Source organism: Cervus canadensis, chromosome 19 (assembly GCF_019320065.1).
Source record: "Cervus canadensis isolate Bull #8, Minnesota chromosome 19, ASM1932006v1, whole genome shotgun sequence".
NCBI lineage: Eukaryota > Metazoa > Chordata > Mammalia > Artiodactyla > Cervidae > Cervus > Cervus canadensis.
The window spans coordinates 24,754,900-24,774,997 of record NC_057404.1 but is presented as its reverse complement, the minus strand read 5'-3'; the positions used below and the strand labels follow the sequence as shown (position 1 = coordinate 24,774,997).

At 35.2% G+C, this 20,098-nt stretch overlaps 1 protein-coding gene across 2 annotated transcripts in view; it reads left to right on the top strand.

The window, feature by feature from the left end:
• The window catches only part of SLIT2 (slit guidance ligand 2), a 383,481-nt gene that overhangs the window by 228,887 nt on the left and 134,496 nt on the right, over positions 1-20,098 (top strand). For both annotated transcript variants that reach the window (XM_043438885.1, XM_043438884.1), the window contains exons 5-6: positions 3,504-3,575; positions 16,605-16,676. In XM_043438885.1, the coding sequence (XP_043294820.1) occupies positions 3,504-3,575; positions 16,605-16,676 (144 nt within the window). The remainder of the gene's footprint in view (positions 1-3,503; positions 3,576-16,604; positions 16,677-20,098) is intronic.

The window sequence follows — 20,098 nt, the reverse complement described above, 5'->3', positions numbered from 1 at the left end:
TCATCAAATTTCCAAAAATTCCTTTTTTATTTTGAAAGTGGCTGGAGTCAGCTAAGTCTCCAATAAATGTTACTTCTCTGATCTTTTAAATCACCCTTCTCAGATGGTACCACTCAGGCTTTACTTATCCTATACTCTCTTTGTTGTCATCAAACTGTGAGATTAAAAAAATCACATCTCTATAGTGAGATTGGAAAAAAAAAATTCACAACCAAGCTCACAATAGACACTGTAAATTCTGATTTCCCAATTTTGTTAATGGTTCCTCTAATCTAAATTAAAAGTGACTCGTATCTCCTCTCTCTCTTTTGCCTAATCCACATCCACATACAGTTCACTTCTAAGTTTGGTTCTTCATGCGTCCCTGGTACCTCTCAATCTTTTGCACCTTTTCTGTCTAAAGGGTGGGAGATGCCTCATCCATTAACTAGGTCAGAGTAAATAAGCAATGTTTTTATTAACAGTTATTGTATTGTTTGACATTCTCGTTACTTTTCCCCCAACTATCATAAAAATCTTGTATCTGGTTATTTAGATTTGAGTCTTTGACCCCTGATATTCTGCTAAATTCTGCTGACAGTTTAATCTAAGGAAGAACATCTGCTCAGCTCGCATCCACCACTCTCCCCTTCCTACCACTGTCGGCTGAAAGAACTCACTCTTCAGTGGGTACGAAAATCTAATCGCACCACTGATTGCTCCTTCCAACCTCGTCTCTTATTACTCCACTGCGTGTTACACCTTCTAAGAAAACCAGACCGAAAGTTCTGCTTTGCACCTCCATACTCCTTGCTTGTGCCATTTATTTCACACAAAAATGCCAGTGACATAAGTCAGAAGCTAGGATGAGTTAAGAAAAAAATCTCTGAAGTTTTAGTTCACAGAAAGGATATATTGAGATGGATTTAATAGCCCCCAGTGTCATCCTTAGAAATCCCCTCATCTTGACTCAATAGTTATCTGGATTTCCTCTATATTTAATTTAACAGTCTATGTCATTGTTTAGCATTAATACTTGACATCTCTGAAGCTTGGTTTCTTTACAATAATAAATAATAATAACAATGATAATAATAATACCTACTTCACAAGATGGCTACATGGTTCAAAATATAAATTTTGATATTGTATTATTTCTAAAATTTAAATATTGCATTCAGAAGTTACTAAAAACTTGTTTAGGTTCTTCTTCCTATCATGGGTGAACATTGCCCACTTAACTTAAGGGAACTGAGATCCATAACTGAAGTTGGCTGCCAGAGTGAGGTGGGCACAAGCACAGACACCCCACAGAATAGTCTGTTCCTGGGGCAGTGACACATAAAACATTGATCTCAAGGTTCCGAGCCTAACTGTTACTCACTCTCATATAAAAGATAAGATGGTAAGTGTTAGCAAAATAAAACCTTTCTATGTTCTAGAATTCTGCCTGAGGCAATCAAAAAGGCTAAAATCTGAAGCCAGCATTTCTGCCATTTTTATTCACCTTGGGCTTTCCCAGTGGCATCCATCTGCCTGCACTGCAGGAGACGTGGCTCCATCCCTGGGCTGGGAAGATGCCCTGGAGGAGGAGATGGCAACCTGCTCCAGTATGCTTGCCTGGGAAATCCCGCGGACAGAGGAGCCTGGCAGGCTACAGTCTATGGGGTCACAAACAGTAGGGCTCGAGTGAACACACACACACATACACACACTCACTCACACCGTCTCTAAAGCAGTCTTTGTTTTGTTCTAGGAGAAGTGGAAAAAGAAAACAAATGATGGGAGAAAACATTGAATTGACAGAGGCACAACGATAAAATCACTGTTGGTTTTCAAGGAGTGCTCTAGATTTAAATTTGCTTGAACTCAGTTTTTCCCCTTCTCACTTCTTATTACTTTCTGAAATGTCTTTCTCTAGCATCTCTCTTACCTTCTCTTAGCTTAGTAGCCTCCTTTGAGCACTGTTTCTGGCATTAAGGCTTTTAAATATGTATTCTTAATTGGATGTAATTAAACAAAGGAAGGAAGTCAGTCTGAATCAATGACAAGCTGGAGAAACAAGCAATTTTTAAGGAAATGAAGTTTTATTACTCTTAGGGATATACTGAAGCTATTGAAAACAGTTCACTTAGGACATTAATGGCTACATTAACACCTACATAAGCGTGTCTTACAAATTCACTGTTTGGAATAAAACATGTATGTACGTTTCTTTTTTCTAAGGACTTTTACGCTTTAAACAGACTAACGTTTGTTTCTACAGATTGCTTAGTGAACCTTTTTTATTTTTTAATTTGAACATTGAAGATATTGAGATATAAATGCAAATCTCAGTTGTTTAAAACTTGGTGCTCATGAGGTCAAAACCGCACACTAAATCTCTGTATCAGCCAGTTCTCTCTATTGTGTGGTCACAACTGTCTGAGCAACCAGCTCTGGTCATAAGAAGCTCTGGGGGAGAGGCTGTCGATGAATTTGTCCAGTATGTCTCTGCATAATTGGAAAATGGCTCTGTTTCATCAGCCACACACCCGTGGTCAGTAGCTTCGCCTTTCTTCATGAGCGTCGGTTATTTTGAATTTTAAAGATAATTTTAGTACCTTCATTGTTACTTTAATACTTTATTTGCTGTTTCAGCTTTCTGCTATGTGATAACGTTATTTAAAATTTCCTCTTTTCGATGACATTTCTTGCATTGTGTATTTATATCCTACTTGTTAAGGCTAATAATACTATATGAGCTTATAGAATTGCGTCTGAACTCTGAAGGAAAAATAATGATCCATTTCATGAGATGAGTAATTTTTACAAACTCTCCTTTCAGCTCAAAGAGTGCTTTTTGTTCCCTTGATTAAAATGTATTTCTAGATTAAATTAAAATGCAAATATAGATGGTCTGTGTTTATGGTTATAATAGAATTATTTAAAGAAGGTTTTAAATCAATGTGCTGTTAATATTTCATGCAAGAACTGTGGGTTTTATTGTTGGGCCAGTACTGCCATGTTCCATTTTCAAGATTACTTAAAGTGCTATGAAAACTTAATCATACTGCCCTGGTTTTATCAGTTTTGCCCAGTCTTCTCTAGGATGTTAAATGGAACTGTTTTCCTATATACTTCTTAAGTTATATCAGTGGTGTTGGAGAAATAACAAGTACTATTTCTTTAGAATCCCTTGAAATTGAGTTATGAACAATTTACTGTTTGTTTTAAAGAAATAGTTTTTTACACAGAAGTGAATCAACTCTTAAATTTAAGAGAACCATATTTAATAATTTATTAGGAATTAAAGATCTGAAAAGTTACTTCAAGAGACCATTTTGTCCAAATTTTTAATTTCTATTAGAAATATAAAATATTTGCATTAGAAATTGCATCTAATGTTATTAATTTAATTACAATGATTAAGTGTTTCTTTAGCTTTCTTTTTTTGAAAGTGACTTATCACTTCTCAATAATTATTAAGATAACTCTTAAATCATATTTATAACTTAATCTTTTATCCCTTTTTTTATTTTTAGCGACCTCAGTGAAAACCAGATTCAGGCAATTCCAAGGAAAGCTTTTCGTGGGGCAGTTGATATTAAAAATCTGTAAGTATTTTTTCTAATTATACTGTTTTTTTTTTTAATCCATTTTCCAGGTTTAATTCGTATTAAATAAAGTGTCAGGAAAGAAATGGTGAAAGCTTATGCATTTTATGCTTCCTTAGCAGAACTTGTAACAATAAGTTTTAAATCATTGTTACATGTTATCTGAAGGAAGTCTCCTTTAGAAGATGTCTTGAAACTGAAGTTATCAAATAACAACTGAAGTTATCACAAGGTTCCTCATACCTTGTGGTTGGTTAATCTTGTGAAGTCTAAAGAAATGATTTGATTAAAAGGCATTTACAATGTATTCTTCCCTCTTACTATGAGCTTATTTCAATAGTACCTTTTTCACTTGTTATTGGTGTTTATTGGAAATGCAGACTATTTTTTTTCTGGAAAGTGTAGATAATATTTTCTTGTTAGAGACACCTGTGGCCTAGAGCTACAGCTTTTTAAAATAGCTTTTAGATCACCATTTTTATTAAATTCCGAAGTGTGAGAATGAGAAAAGTGTCTTTCAATTTGTGTGAATACTTTTCTTAGATTTTTCCTTCTTTTATCTTTATGAAAGAAGATATGTATAGCCTTCTTTATAAAGCAAAGTAAAAGAAACCTATGTATTTGTCCTTGGTAAATCTTTAATCTAGTGTCTTGTGTATATGTGTTGTTTTGTAAGTGCACATAGCTCTTTGCATATCAGATTTAAGATTACAGCGGCAATCCTAACATTATCGATATGTATCTTAATAAATTTTAAAGTATCATATTAACCTTTTAAAATGACGGATTTTGACAGACTGTGAAACTAGGTCATAAAGTGTTTTCTTTAGCTTCTACATTAGTTTGAAATGTAAAGGGAAAAGCCCCTGTGTGCTGACATTAACTATCAGGAATTCAGTATTTCTTACCTTTGTAATAAATGGGGCAGAAACTCTTTCAAGAATTAACTTACTTTCAGAATTCTCCATGGTGGAATCCAACATTTCTCAAGTAGTGAATGTGAGACAGATGTTTTCCTTCGTCAAAGAAGACGACTGTTTATAAAGCTATAAGCTATGGCCTCTACATCTTCTCTTCAATGTAAATGTTTTTTGTTTTAAATTTGTACTTTCTAAGTGTACAGGTAGAGATAGAAAAATATAGACTTCTAAGTATAAATATATAGTGCCATCAAAATCCTGGCCTTAGACTTTTATTAGCATTTACATGTTAAAGATTTTATTTGCTTAGATTTAATCTCTAATGAATACTGAGGAAAATCTTCAAATAGATTCAGAGATATGGGGTGTTCAAAACTGCCTCTATGTATTATCTCTTGTCAGAACAACACAGATTCCTATGTAGCACCTACTCAAGTTGTCTATATGTCTCTGTGAAAGAACAGTAATGGCCAAAGTTGACCACCCTTTGGGACTGCCTCTTGCAGTCTTTTAGCAGTATTCTCTCTAAAGCCTGAAAACAGGTGGCTTTTAATCTTAGTAACAATATTTAGGGAATCCAAGTCTGCAAGTGATCCTTCTCCCAGGTTTAAGGATGCATTTGGGAGTGAGATACCAGTCATGGTGGGATTCTTCCTTAATTCCTCTTTGTTTCTTCTTTAAAAGTGCAATTCTAAAAGTTTAGAGATAAAAAGAAAAGTGAGATACTGACCAATGTACTTCGAGGAATGCATCATTGATTTGGTGGAATTTGGGAAATATCCCCCCCCCCCATATCATTTCCCTTTTTTCAGTTTAAACGCAATTATTATAAATACCATGAGATGAGCCTAGGACTGGAGTCTCAGAATATTTTGCTGTTTTGTTTTTGTTTTTTTAAACATGACAATTCATTAAACTTCACTGAGCTTTAATTTTTACTTTTATGAAATCAATATAATAATTGCTTGCACTTGTGATTATTAGAGAAAAAAGGTACTAAGGAGAGAGAAGATTAGAGTATGGACTAATCTGCAATATTAGTGAGGGATCAGACAGACCATGGACCAATTAGACATTGAGCTGCAAAGTAGAAAAAAAATACATAGATATATAAATATCTCAGAGGGTACTAAATATGTGCCAGACCCTGATTTATAAACAAATTATGAAGTGCCACAGGCACTGAGGAAAGAAAGAGATAAAGGTGTTGCTTGAGGTTATCAGGGAATACTTTAGAAAAGAATTACTGAAAAGAAAATATACAGAAATCTTCAAGGAGGTTGGTTCATACTGTATGTTGGTCAGTAAAAGCAGATTGAGAAAGTAAGAATTTATTAAGACCTATTCAAGGCCTGATTTCTGGGTTTTGAAGGGATTGGAGGATAAAATTAAAGTGCAGTGAAATGTGTGTGTGTGTGTGATATAAGGAATATGTCTGTATCTTTAAGGTGAACCAGTACTGATTCGGAATAGCAGCAGTAGCAGAAAGCATAGCAGTCCGAACATGGAGAAAGCTGAGTAGAATAGCATCCAAATGACTTTATTTTTGAAGGTTTCTTTTCTTATGGAGGAAAGGAGGCTTAAGAAACTATGTGGATGCTGAATGATGATGGTCAAAAGAACAATTTATTCCTGCTACTCTCACTGGCATCCACGTAACCATGTGAAAGACCATGGAAATAACCTTGAAACACCTTAATGCATTTATAGGTTTATTTAAGTAAAAAGGCTCATGCTTACAATTTTCTAAAATTTTATAGTTAATTAAACAATAGATCAAACTACACTATTCAAAGAAATCCAGTTTCATGGGACTCTGAAGTTTAGTTTTATCATTAAAAGTTAAGAAAGGTATTTGGTAAAATATATTAGCACTGAGAGTAAATTTTAATTCATATTGTTATTAAAATGGTAAACGTAGGTCATCAAGTAATGACTCAGTAAAAGTCCATAAGTATTGACATTATTATTATTATGAATGTTCAATGTGGGAAGTGAAAGTTGCTCAGTCGTGTCCAACTCTTTATGACCCCATGGACTATACAGTCCATGGAATTCTCCAGTCCAGAATTCTGGAGTGGGTAGCCTTTGAACTTCTCCAGGGGATCTCCCAACCCAGGGATCTAACCCAGGTCTCCAGCATTGCAGGCAGATTCTTTATCAGCTGAGCCACCAGAGAAGCCCAAGAATACTGGAATGGGAAGCCTATCGCTTCTCCAGCAGATCTTCCTGACCCAGGAAACAAAATGCAGTCTCCCACATTGCAGGCAGATTCTTTACCAGCTGAGCCACAAGGGAAGCCCATCCAGCGTGGGAAGGAGAAGCATAATGCTCTGTCCTGTGTATCATGCCAGTGTGTTCATTTACAGTTTGGACAAGGCTTCATGGTCCCATGATGGCTAGTATTTCAAGTCTTCCAGAGATATAAGAGAAAAAAGAAGGCTTTACAGAAGAAATATGTGCTTCAGTTGCATCAGGATAAATATTTTGAGTAGTGTTAGTTGCTCAATCATGTCCGACTCTTTGCGACCCCACAGACTGTAGCCCACCAGTCTCCTGTGTCCATGGGGTTCTCCAGGCAAGAATAGTGGAGTGGATTGCCATTCCCTTCTCCAGAGGATCTTCCCAGCCCAGGGATCGAACCCTGGTCTCCTGCATGGCAGGCAAACTCTTTACCATTTGAGCTACAGAGAAGACCTTGATATTTTGTATAGCACTGTCTAAAATACTGGTCTAATGCACTGTACTGGGTTTATTGGATTTACCACATATTCAGGCTTTATTCTGAGTAAATTCCAGGTATCAGAGAAGATTTGCACTGGAAGTACTTGCTTTAAGCTTGTGGATTGGCTAAATAGGCTCAAGGCAACATCCTGACAATATGAAATTGATGCTGTAGAAATTTTGCAAATTAACAGATCTTATTCCTTTTCCTTCAGGCAAGCCACAGTAAAACTATTCTAGACAGATGGACATTTATCTTGCTGTTAAATATCTCCAGGGAGGACATCCCATAACTTTTTTGCTTACCTCTATTAATTTCCAAACTGGATTAAAACCCTTTATATTTTATGTTGTTATACAGTTTTCTCCAGCTGCTACTTAAACCAGTTTCTTTTTCCTGGCATTTGAGACAGTGAGATCTGAGAATAACAAGATCATATCAAAATATCAACTATCTAATAGTGTTTATAGTAGTCACTGGAAGCCATTTTATATAGGATTTACATCTGTGTTTTTGAACTCTCCAATCAAGTGTGAATGCAAGTACTGATACTGTATCATTACCAAATGATGCCTTACCAAAGTGATAATCACTGTTTATATTATTTTTCTTGATAAATTTGTATATATATTTAATATATGTAACACTGACTAAAAAGGCTTGGCTATCTCCTGATCAGTTTCTGAATGAAGACATGTTACATTGTGGCACTGTTTTGTTTACAAGTATGTATGAGGCTTTTCCATTCAATTGAATGATTTAGGAGAATATTCAAATTAAATTTTGCTTTATTGCTAAGACTTGCAAGCTTATTCTCTAAGTATGCATTTTATGAGTTCAAAAATTTTCCAAGAGTCTCTTGTTTTTATGTGAAATAATTCCTACTCATGTTATCCCAGGATTTAAACAAAAAATACCAATTTATGAACTTAAAATTCAAATTGTTGACAATAGTTATTGAGATTGCAAAAGTGAAAGTGTTAGCCACTCAGTCGTGTCTGACTCTTTGTGACCCGATGGACTGTAGCCCACGAGGCTCCTCTGTCCTTGGAATTCTCTAGGCAAGAATACTGGAATGGGTAGTCATTCCCTTCTCCAGGGGATGTTCCCAACCCAGGGATCAAACCTGGGTCTCTTGCGTTGCAGGACCTGAATACTTAAAATAATTAAATTCCAACAAGCATTATTTTAGATACACTCTTTAAAGTACATCATATCTATTTTTTATTCTTCTTTCATGTTGCAGTATATCTTCAAAATATACTCAGTATTCCAAACTTTGCTATTTGTAAATGAATACATTCATTTTCTATCTGCTTGCATGATACAAATTCTAGTAAAGTTTCATCTGTTATCAACTGTACTCCCTTTTTCTAATAAAACTACCCAAAGGTTAAAATAGGTGAGGGGAAAATATTTATATTTTTTACTATATATTAATTTAAAGACAAGCATTTAAGTTAAAAGATGATTTAACTTGGTTCTCTTTGAGTAAGTCATGGTGTCATTTGGGAAACAAGAATGCATGACTATGGCTTTTTAAGAAACAAAACTATTTAGGATGCACTGATTATTAGTGATAAGATCTGGCAAATAGGAAAAAGAAGGTTAATCTATATGTTGTTATTATTTAGGAATTTTTTTCTGAAACTCTATTGTCTTCCATTTATTTTATTGATGGATGATCATTTAAAACCCATAGGAGGAAAATTCACAGTTGTACAGTACAATCACAGGAAGACATATATTTTGGTTTTTTTTCCACACTTCCCAATTTTTAAATATCAATCTACTCTTCTTTCCTCTATCATCTTCATTTTGTTGTTGTTGTTTAGTCAGTAAGTCATGTCAGACTCTTTTGCAACTCCATGGACAGTAGCCTTCCAGGCTCCACTATCCTTGGGATTTCCTAGGCAAGAATACTGGCGTGGGTTGCCATTTCCTTCTCCAAGGGATCGTCCCCATCCAGGGATCTAGCTTGCATCTCCTCCATTGGCAGGCTGATTCTTTAACACTAGCCACCAGGGGAGCCTCAGACTTCATGATAATAAAGGAACGAGGGTTGTCCACGTCACAGAGAATCAATATGTAACAATCAGAAAGTGAAAGTGTTAGTCGCTTAGTTGTGCCCAACTCTTTGTGGCCCCCATTGACTGGAGCCCACCAGGCTCCTCTGTCCATGGGATTTCCCAGGCAAAAATACTGGAGTGGGTTGCCATTCCCTTCTATTCCTTCCTGACCCAGGAATAGAACCTAGGTCTCCTGCACTGCAGGTGTTTACTGTCTGAGCCACAGGGAAGCCCTAACAATCAAAGAGTGTGTTATATATTTTACCATTCAAATACAAGACTTACCTTATCTTTGACCTGTAAGTTAAATCATATTTACAGAATGTTGACCATAATCAGCTACTTTTCATGTTTAGTTCACTATGTTTCTCGTCATACTTAATTACAGATTTATTACATAATTATTATAAAAAGAAGATCCATTTGTATAAAATTAAAATGGTGATTTTTGTTGCTCTCTGCTCCTTCCTAGAGTGTTTTCAGTGAGCCTGAGGCTGGAGAGACTTTGAAGGGGAGATTGGTTTCTCACTCAAGGGGCCTGCTATCCTTACTGTTAGAATAAACATCACACGTGGTTCTTAGTGGGGCATAGAACCTTCCAAATACATCTGTGGAGATGATTCTTCTTTTATATAGATAGCAAATGAAGTTGATTTTTATGATATGAGGACTAGAGCCTCTCTTAACATCGAGAAGTCTTCCCTTTGTAGCTCAGCTGGTAAAGAATTCTCCTGCACTATGGGAGACCTGGGTTGCATCCCTGGGTTGGGAAGATCCTCTGGAGAAGAAAAGGCTACCCACTCCAGTATTCTGGCCTGGAGAATTCCATGGACTGTGTAGTCCATGAGATTGAAAAGAACTGGACACAGCTGAGTGACTTTCACTAACATCTAGATTGTTTCTTATGGTCACAAGGAGTAACCCGTAACTCGAAATTAGTGAGTGAAGTCACTCAGTCGTGTCTGACTCTTTGTGACCCCATGGACTGTAGCCTACCAGGCTTCTCCGTCCATGGCGTTTTCCAGGCAAGAATACTGGAGTGGGTTGCTATTTCCTTTTCCAGGGGATCTTCCCCACCCAGGGATCAAACCCAGGTCTCCTGCATTGAAGGCAGACGCTTTACCCTCTGAGCCACCGGGTTCTAAAAGGTAGTGTATCAGGCACTCAGCAGACGCCATAGTCAGTACCATGGGAACTGTCCGTGGTCCTGTAAATCGCCTGCTTTGTACTCACTCTAAAAAAGTACACTGAAGTGTGATAATCCCCAGTAACTATGGGCAAGTTTGTAACCAGTAACCTCTCCAATTTCACATTGTGCTCAGTCTCCAGGGGCCTTAGCACTCTTTTTATTGATAACATTTCCTCATGTAAAGATGAATCTATATAGCATAACTTCATAATCATTTTCCAAAGCAAAACAAAAAAACACAAGAAATTTTGACTGAAGAGTCGGGAATCTGATTCACATATGTATAAAATAGTCATTGTCATGACCTTTCAGTGGTTGCATGTTGTTCTTGAGATGGAACAGATCTTTATGTTTTTTGTTTCCCCAACCCTGGACAGCCAGCCATCCTTTTCTCCCTCTGAACAATTACAATAACCTGCTAATTGAGTTTTGACTCCAGTTTATATTCTCATTAGGGAATTTCAATGTTCTAGCCAAATTTTGTTTACATAAAGCATTGTTTTTCATCCCATCACTTCCTGGTTGAAAGTCATTCCACTTATTAAAACAAAAACAAAACGCTTTGCTATAGGCATCATAGTAAAGCCTTGGGAATTTAGTGGAGTATTGTTTACAATAGTTCTACAAGGTCAATAGGAATATAGGTTACTCTCTGAGAGATCAGTGAGTTTTACCCGATGGCGTTGCATCTAGTCTCTTTAGATATTCCTACTGGTCCCAAAATTCGGAAACCTGTGCAGGCTCACAGCACCCTCTCCCACTGAATCTGTGCACAAGTTCTTTGCTCAAATCAGAACGATCTCTGTCTTGCAGACATTACTCTGAACATTATAGAGCCTCAGCTCACAACTGTTCTTTGAACCACTCTCCTCCATAGGGAATACCCACTTTTATTTCTGTCTTACTGGATTCTACCCATTTTTTAGAGATTAAGGGATTTTTTTCTTCTCCCTCACACTATTATTTTCGCCTAAGGCAATCAATTCCTTCTCTGAAATTCTGTAATATTCTTCTACTGCGGACTTTTTCCTTGAAAATTTGCCTTTAGAAATTCAGCCTAAACCTCTATTTGCAGAATGAATAGCTCCTGAATCTCTCTTCCTAGCCACCTGTGTCTAATGAGGGCTTCAACAATACATAGATTTAAAGTTGAATCAAGGTTTCACTAAATATTTACTACTTGTTTTACATAACTTATTTAACTTCTGTGGGCCTTCTTTTCTTATCTGTAAAATCAAAATAATGATAATACCTACCTTTTCAAGTAATTGTGAGGAATAATACGATGGGTGTGTTTAAAGACCCTGCTATTTACTGTGCATTCAATAAATGCAAGCAATTATTATTGTCAGTTTCAATTTCTACCTCCCTGATTAGTTTGTTTAGACTTACCAAAACTGGAAGGTCAGTTTAGTTGTCTTTCCTCCAGTGTCTATTATCATCTCTCTTAGAGCTACCTTGAACTTCCTCCTAATAAATTAACAAATGGATATAACTTTATCCTATGGCTTATTCCAATAAAAGCTGAGCTTCTTTCTACCTGTGAGAAAAACAAAGTGTTACTTGAAACATTGCAAAAGGGTTAAATTCTCAAATAATGTAAGTAATTTAAGATTTTTCAGAAAGTCCTTTCCTTGATTATTTTCTTCACTAATGCCCAGGCTAACACAGTTGTGCTTTCATGCCGAGGTAAATGATATACTTGCAGAAACTTCTCTCTAGGATGGATTAATTTAAGTTTTTCTCATGCCCTTTGTATATTATGACTTAAATCTTGGACTACTTGTTGGACAATCATTATTGGCATAGGATTTGTGTATTTAGACACTCATATTTACCTCAACTTTAAACACACAAGGGAAGAAATAGAACAGATTCTGCCCATATCCTTACCAGCATTTTTTCTTTTTCTCCATTTATGTTTTATCAGGTTAGTGAAATGTTGTTATTCTCTCATACTGATTCTAATCACTTTGATGTGTTTTAAGTCAACTAAATTCTTGGAGTTTGTCATCTTGCAGTAGTGAGTTGAATATGAATGAAACTTTCTCATGCCTGAAAAACCCTGGCAAAATTGTAACCTAGTCATAACAATTTTGTTGACACTCTGTACAGACTCTGCCTGGCTTAGAAATTATTAAAGATTTTTTATGTTCACTATTGTTTCAGTGGTAAGTATATTTTATGGTGTTCTAATTCTTACAAAAAGAAAATCAATTTGTGATAAGATCTTATTACTTGGACACTGCACTGAAATATGAATTTTCTATGGATAAGGACAAAACCAACTAAAGTTAATGCAGGAAGATGTGTTTTGTATATGTAATTCAAACAGTATGGTATATAGTTTATTAACAATGGAAACAGAAAATTGTGGAGGAAAAAATAACAATGGACTGTCTCCAGTTATGTTTTAAAATGCCAAGTAAGCAAATGTTCAAACTTTTTGTCATTTAATATACCTCTTTGTTAAAATTTATATCTAGCAACATTATATATTATCTTTCATACCAAAAATTAATCCAAATCTGAAACTAGGCTAAATTATTTTTAGTCTTAAAGAAAAGCAGATCAACTTTAGAAATTTTATGTGAGAGAAGCACAGAGTGATCACTCTCGATAAATGTGTGCTGCGTTGTCGAAGGCAGTGCTAGAAAAAATTAAATAAGCAGTCTAGAGTTATTCTAGAGCATCAGAAGACAAATAGTTACCATTAAAAATAAAATCATAGAGTGTTAATGCTGAGAGAAATCTGAAAACTCCAGGAGATGGTGAGGGACAAGGAAGAGTGGCATGCTGCAGTCCACGAGGTTGCAAAGAGTCGGACCTGACTTTGTGATGGAAAAGCAGTGTGTTTTTAACAACATCATTTTCATGAAGTTAAAGATAAAGCCTCTGCTTCAAACCACACACGTACAAACGAGGACAGTGGTGGATCAGAGGGAGAGGGGATTTGGAATTTGAACAGAGAGAGGAGGGTTGGAGGAAGAAAATAAGGAGAAGACTCAGCAGCCTGGATGAGAATGTGCAGGTTAGAAGTCTATAGGAAACCACCAGTGGTCCTATCCATACCATTCTTTCTCCCAGGAAAATGAGAAAAGTGCTAGTTCGCTTTTCCCTGGAAAGTAGCCCATGTTCGAAAAGGACCCTCGAGCTGTTAGAGACACCCAGTACTCTTATCATCCATAGATCAACAAATTTACTGTATGTCTGGATAAATAGCTGTAACATTACTTCTTGGAAAAGTGAAAAAGTTTTCCTCTTACTAATTACTTAATTCTGAACAATTCCATGGCACAGTGTGTAATCACATCTAAACGTGTCACTAAACTCGTGGCTGACCACGTCCTTTCCTGTTTATAGAAAGCAGAAGTGCCCAGGGTTTAAAGGTGGTGAAGGAAGTGAGCAGCGTGAGAAAAACAAGGTGCAGAAAAATAGTCCAGAAACTCTGAAATAAATTACACTTTTGTGCAGCTTTGACACTGTTTATCTTGAACCATATGCAGATAAACAGAGGTTTGTGCAGAGAGATTTTCTCATGAGCAGTCATGTGGGTACAGCACTTTCCATAAATGTAACTTTGAATATTAAAAAATCTATCCATTGATGAAAAAATTGTCTGCTTTGATTTTCATTATCCTTCCAAATGAGTAACGTTTTCATAAAATACTTTCCTTCCCAGAAGATATTTGACCTGAGACATGACAGCATTCAGGAAACTTTTCGGGAAGAATTTGGTCCTATGAGAACCGAATATCCTTAATGTTTTAGTGTCAATAAGGGCTTAGACTTCTGTTAAGAATCAGAAGCGGCATATAATCATGAGCAATGTTAAAGAGGGATGAAATTAGCAAAGTTTCCACCAGCGTCTCAACTTCTGCTGGTATATAGAAAGTAATCTGCCTTTCAGTATGTGTAGAACAAGATTTGCTTGAGTGCTTTCTGGCAAGCTAGGGCTTCCCCTTTGTGTATAGTATGCATGATTTAAAAGAAGCTGTGTCAGCACTGATTTATACATTGACAGCTAAGGATAATAAGGTATGGGCAAACATACAGCTCACCCTTTTACAGATTAACCTGGAGACTGCATTAGGCAAATTTGATAGCATTAAAAGATTTTGCCAATTTGTCTGGAAACAATTTCTCTTTTGTAGTGTGTCAAGGGTAACACTTCATGCCATTGTGCTAATTTAAATGGCTTTGATAAATTGTTCAGGAGGTTAGAGAATAGTAGTGTAGATATATATTTAGCACTTTAAAATAAAAAAAAAAAGGCTATTAACTTAATTGTTAAATGAATTTAATCTGTAAAACTCAAAAGTGCTCCAGAATGTAAGTGTTTTCTTGGAAGCGCAGCAACCATATTACATCATGAGTCTTTAAAAGTCTTCTTAGAAAATAAAATTATACGTCTGCATACTTCCTAATAAGCAGAGATGCCTTCGGCTGTTACAGTTCCGTGAGTGGTAGCTGTTATTTGGGGAAAGCCTTAGTTTATACAGGCAATAAAATTGTATCTTCTCCGGGGCTCACCTGTTTTATATTGCACGTCTTAGATCGCACAATTTGCATGGCATCAAGGTGGCCTCCTGTATGCTTATGTCCCCCAGAGACCTTCTTAAAAATGAGATGTATATTTCATGAGACATTCTCTATGTACATAATTTCTAAAGTAGGGAATTTGAAGAGGCCCCTCTGAAAGTCACTGAATTAAATCATTGCACCTTTATTCAATTGCCTTGTGAGAAAAACAGCTATTTCAAACAGTTCCCTTAAGAACATACCTCAAATGTGAATTAGGCCTTTTTGGTGAATCTTGCACTTGAAATAATACAAAGATCCTAATCTTTGTATTAGGGTCATAGGCTTACCCTATTTAAGTACCTCCCTTCCCAATGCATGCAAGGCTGACAACTCACCTATATCATCAACCATTTGGTTTCTATCTCAAGTGAAGCATTAAAATACTTTCTCTGTAAGAACAATAATATCACTAAGCATCAGGCTACTAGATTTTAGATAAAAGCTGGTTATTTGTTTAAGAAAAAAGGAGAAGGCAGTGGGATTTAGTACTTAGTTGTCTGTTTCAACCAAGTAGATTCCTTAGTATGAACAAGGAAATTTTAATTCCCCAAACAAGCGGTAGGAAAAAGCAAACTTAAGTTTGAAACAGGCTTTATTTTCAATCTTTAAACATTAATAAGTGAGTAATAACTGCTGGAGAAGATTTACTTATTTGAGTTTTGTGTTATTTAGAATGAATTAATGCAGCTTTAAATGTTTGACTGTAGATATATGTAGAATTTTAACAATCTTGCTGCAGTATGTGTTTCTTCGTGTTTGGGGCTAAAATCAGCATCTTTGAGAAAATAAATTTTGTTCTTTTTTTTAGTTTTCTTAATACTTTAAAAAGTTAGTTTCTGGAGAGTGGTATAATTTGAGAATCTCTTTAACTGAAAAGTCTGTAATATTTACAGTGCCGCAGATTCACCATTAATGATAGTGCAAATTATGGAAACAGTGAAGGTTAATATGAAACAACTGGTCGCTTTGTAAAGTATATGCCTAGTTGGAAATAGCAAGGAGATAGATGGGGTGTCGTTTCTCTTTCTTGATTTGAAGTTCTTGAAGGAAAGCTGCTTTTAAAAGAAGAAAACCTAAAAGTAGTCTTGCTCTTTCTTGCCAAGGATAGTGAAATTAACATGCAGCTGGGCTTCTCTGATAAATGGATTCTGTTAGGTCACTGAGGGGTGCATGTGACATTAAGTGATTTACAGTCCTTTACCTTAATGAAATTGTTTCAGCAAGATGACGCTGAAAGCTCTTAATGGATAGCTTTTCTTGATGTAATGAAATTGCATTCCTATGGCATTTAATATAAGGTGCAGTTATTATTTACTGGCGCTTTCCGAGGGCTGCTATTTGCACAGACAGTTCAGAACAAAAAGAGATTTCAGTGGCTGCACCGAGGCCAGAATGGCTTGTGACATTCTTCTGCAGACGAGTGGATTTGTGAGAGCATTTTGGTTGTTGCGGCTAGGGCTTGAGAGACCCTTCAGGAGACTTCCTTTCACCTAACCCTGCTAGTGTCCAGTTTTTTACATATTCTTCTAATCTGTTTAACAGGCAACTGGATTACAACCAGATCAGCTGTATTGAAGATGGGGCATTCAGGGCTCTCCGGGACCTGGAAGTGCTGTAAGTACTGCTTATTTCTCCCACTCTTTTAACCAGAGCTTTGTGTTTAGGGAGTGCTAACGTGGATGCTTATCTGTTAGCTTGAAATCTTGTGTCAGAATGGTTTCTGAAAGAGAAAGAGAGCCCTTAAATAACTCAGAGCAAATGCAGAGAAGAGTGGAAATGCATGGATGCAAAACCCTGTATATCATATCTGTATGCTTAGGTAGAATTGTCTAATTTTGGAAAGACACTCAAATGTTCACACCTATTATCTTTTAAGTATTTTTCCTTGTGGTAAAACAGTATCATACACGGGATTTGTAAGAATTCCCAGAATTGCTATATATATAGATAGCATCGGTTGTACAGGAAAAATTACAAAAAAAAAAAAAAACCTTAAGAGCTGATATGTTGGTATATTTTAGTTGCTGTGCGATGGAAAGACATTTCTCATTTTAAAATATCATATTAACTAGATAGCTTACCATCTTTGTAAGGTTATTTTAAAATGTACTTTCTAAATTTAATAAGCCGCCTATTAGGTCCATTTTAAAGTCTACTGACTTCATAAAGTACCACACACAGATTTGGATTATAATTGGCATTTTCTGTCCTTTCTTGCTGGATAGACTTTGCTGGATTGACTAGAGGCAACTGAGTAATCTCTACAGATATTTGACACTGTAAAAATAATTTTAATGACATTGTTAATTATAATGAAAAATAATTTTAACGAAAACTAGATCCTAAAGCTGCTTAAGCCGCCTATACACTTCTGAAAAATTTCCCCCAAGATTCACCTTTCTAACTTTTTAAGTATACTTACTAGTTTCTCCCTCCAATAAAATATAGTTCTAAGATATAATTCTCCCCGACTCAATTTATCCAGCAATCTGAATCTAAATTAAATGTGAAGAGGTTTTGAATTTTTAGTTCCTGTGTTAAAAGTTATCAGAAATTATGAAATTCTTCCAAAAAAAAGATCCCATTGCTTTATAAATTGAGTTTGAAGAACGGAGTGTAATTCTGAATAAAGTTGATTGTTTCAACTAGGATGGCTTATTTTAGCAATTTTTCTATATGGTTTTGGTGTTAATTGTGAATAAATGAAACTAATTTCTAGCTGCGTCACATACAGTTATTGTTTTTAAAGAATTATGTAAGAATGAGTTGATTGAAATAAAATGTTCTGAGGATATATACTATTCTCTAACCACATGAGAGATCACCTTTGTTGATAGGAATCTATCTTATTCTAAAGGAAAAATAAATGTAAAGTGCTTATTATACAAACTGTAGTTATAAGTTCACTTTTAAAATTGTATTTCCAAAAAAATTAAAAAAATAAAAATAAAATTGTGTTCCAGAGCCTTTTTTAATATAGGAAGTTCACTAATGCTATTTCAAAGTCAAAATAACTGGGGTACAGCCAATATTTCTTGATAGTGCTCTGACATCAGAACTATAGTCAATGTCACTAAACTCACATGTGAAGAGACTGCCACATGTACTATTTAGTTGAATAGCACAGATCAAATCAAAGAATTTGTTACTAATGGTACCAAACATTTTATGAAAAATCTACTGAATGTTTTGAATGAATTGAATACCATAAAATATTTCATTATTAAGCAAAAGAACTTAAATACTTATTAGATATAGAATAACTAATATATATGTAATATATTGAGGGTATGTTGAGTGCTCTACATATATTTGAGAGAGAGAGGGAGAGGAAGTAGCTGCTATGTGCCAAATACTGTGCTCAGCACTGGAAATACTTTACCCACAAATACAGTAACTCTTCATTTACTTTTTTGGTTCTAAACTAATATCACTGTTTTTAGGAGCAGTACATTCAAGAAAACACAGTCACCTCATATATTTTGTTGGATTTACACAATATCTAAAAGATGACTTTTGTAAGACACACTATCATGAAGCATACCAAAGAATGATAAATATCTCATGGTTCATGGAGTCAAAATAAAAATTCAAAATGTTGGCAACTCTTTTGAGTACTTTAATATGTAGATCTCAAAAAGCTAGCTAATGGTCAGAGTTTGTTTGCTAAAGAAAATAATTAAAATCAGCACGAAACAAGGAAATATGTATTTTTATCAAAAAATTTTAGTGTTTTGTGTTAAAATACTATAAAGTCAAGCAGACATTTTTTTAACATATATTAATTTTTTAAATGCTTGTGATTGACCCAACCTTTAAAGAAATAAATTAATGAAGAATTAAGGCTAAATTGGATAGAGCACTGGAAAGACTAAATATGTTAAACTCTAATCTCCTAATCTCTTGACATGTAAATCAAAAGTTCACCCATTATAAACAGTTGGTCTGGCGCTTTTTAAATGTAGAGTTACTGTTTTAAATACAGAGTTCAGAAAGTAGATTACCCATTTTGATTGATTCTATCATCCATGACTCTTTGGGAGATATTTTTTTATCATGTGGAAATAATGAAAGAGCATTAATTTGCACATCACCTTAAATTTCAGATTTCTAATGTTTTAGATCTTTAAAAATGTTAATTTTGTGATTCATTTGTGAATGTATGAATATACTAAGGCCAAACAGGAGAAGATGGGTGTAAACATACTGGGCCACTGATGAAAATTTATTTCATTAAAATATATATTAAGGGAGAGAGTAAATAAAGTTCAAGAAGGAAAAACCAAGGTAGATGAAAGCAGGGAGATAGTTTATCACTTGTATGTTTTTAATGAACTGACTTTTTATGGAAATTCTCATTGATAGGATTTAGAGTTTATTTTCCTAATAAGATACTGTCTCAAAAGTAACACTGGAAACTAATTGTAGATCAGTATTTTCTTTTCCTTGGACACTAGATTCAGAAATGACATATATCCCTTGACTTGCCAGTTTTGTATGCTTTATTTATTTTTCTTTTCTATAGAATAGACGTAATTTAATTGAAACATAGTGGTTCATATCCATCCAATATCAGACTCTGCCCAATCCTATGCTTAGCACTTGGGAATAAGAAGGAATAAATCAAGATCGACGTCTGAGAGGGCCTAAATGATTACCAAGACTAACATTTCTTATTTATCCACCAGGATATCCTTTGTACACGGATATATTCTCATTACAAAGACAAAATCTTGAGGTTGAACATAGAAATAGACTTTCATACAGGAAAACGTGTTCACAAGTAAAGCAGTGTATAAATTTGCATTATTTCATAATAAGAATTTATATAACACCTGCCTGTTACTATACCTAATCAACACTTATTATTAATTTCAAAATAATTTCATTGGTTCCACATATTGTTCAGTTACCAGATATTAGCATCAATATTGCTTTGCCAGCATCATGCGTGCTTCATGCTAAGTTGCTTCAGTTGTGTCCGACTCTGTGCAACCCTTATAGACTGTAGCCCACCGGACGCCTCTGACCATGGG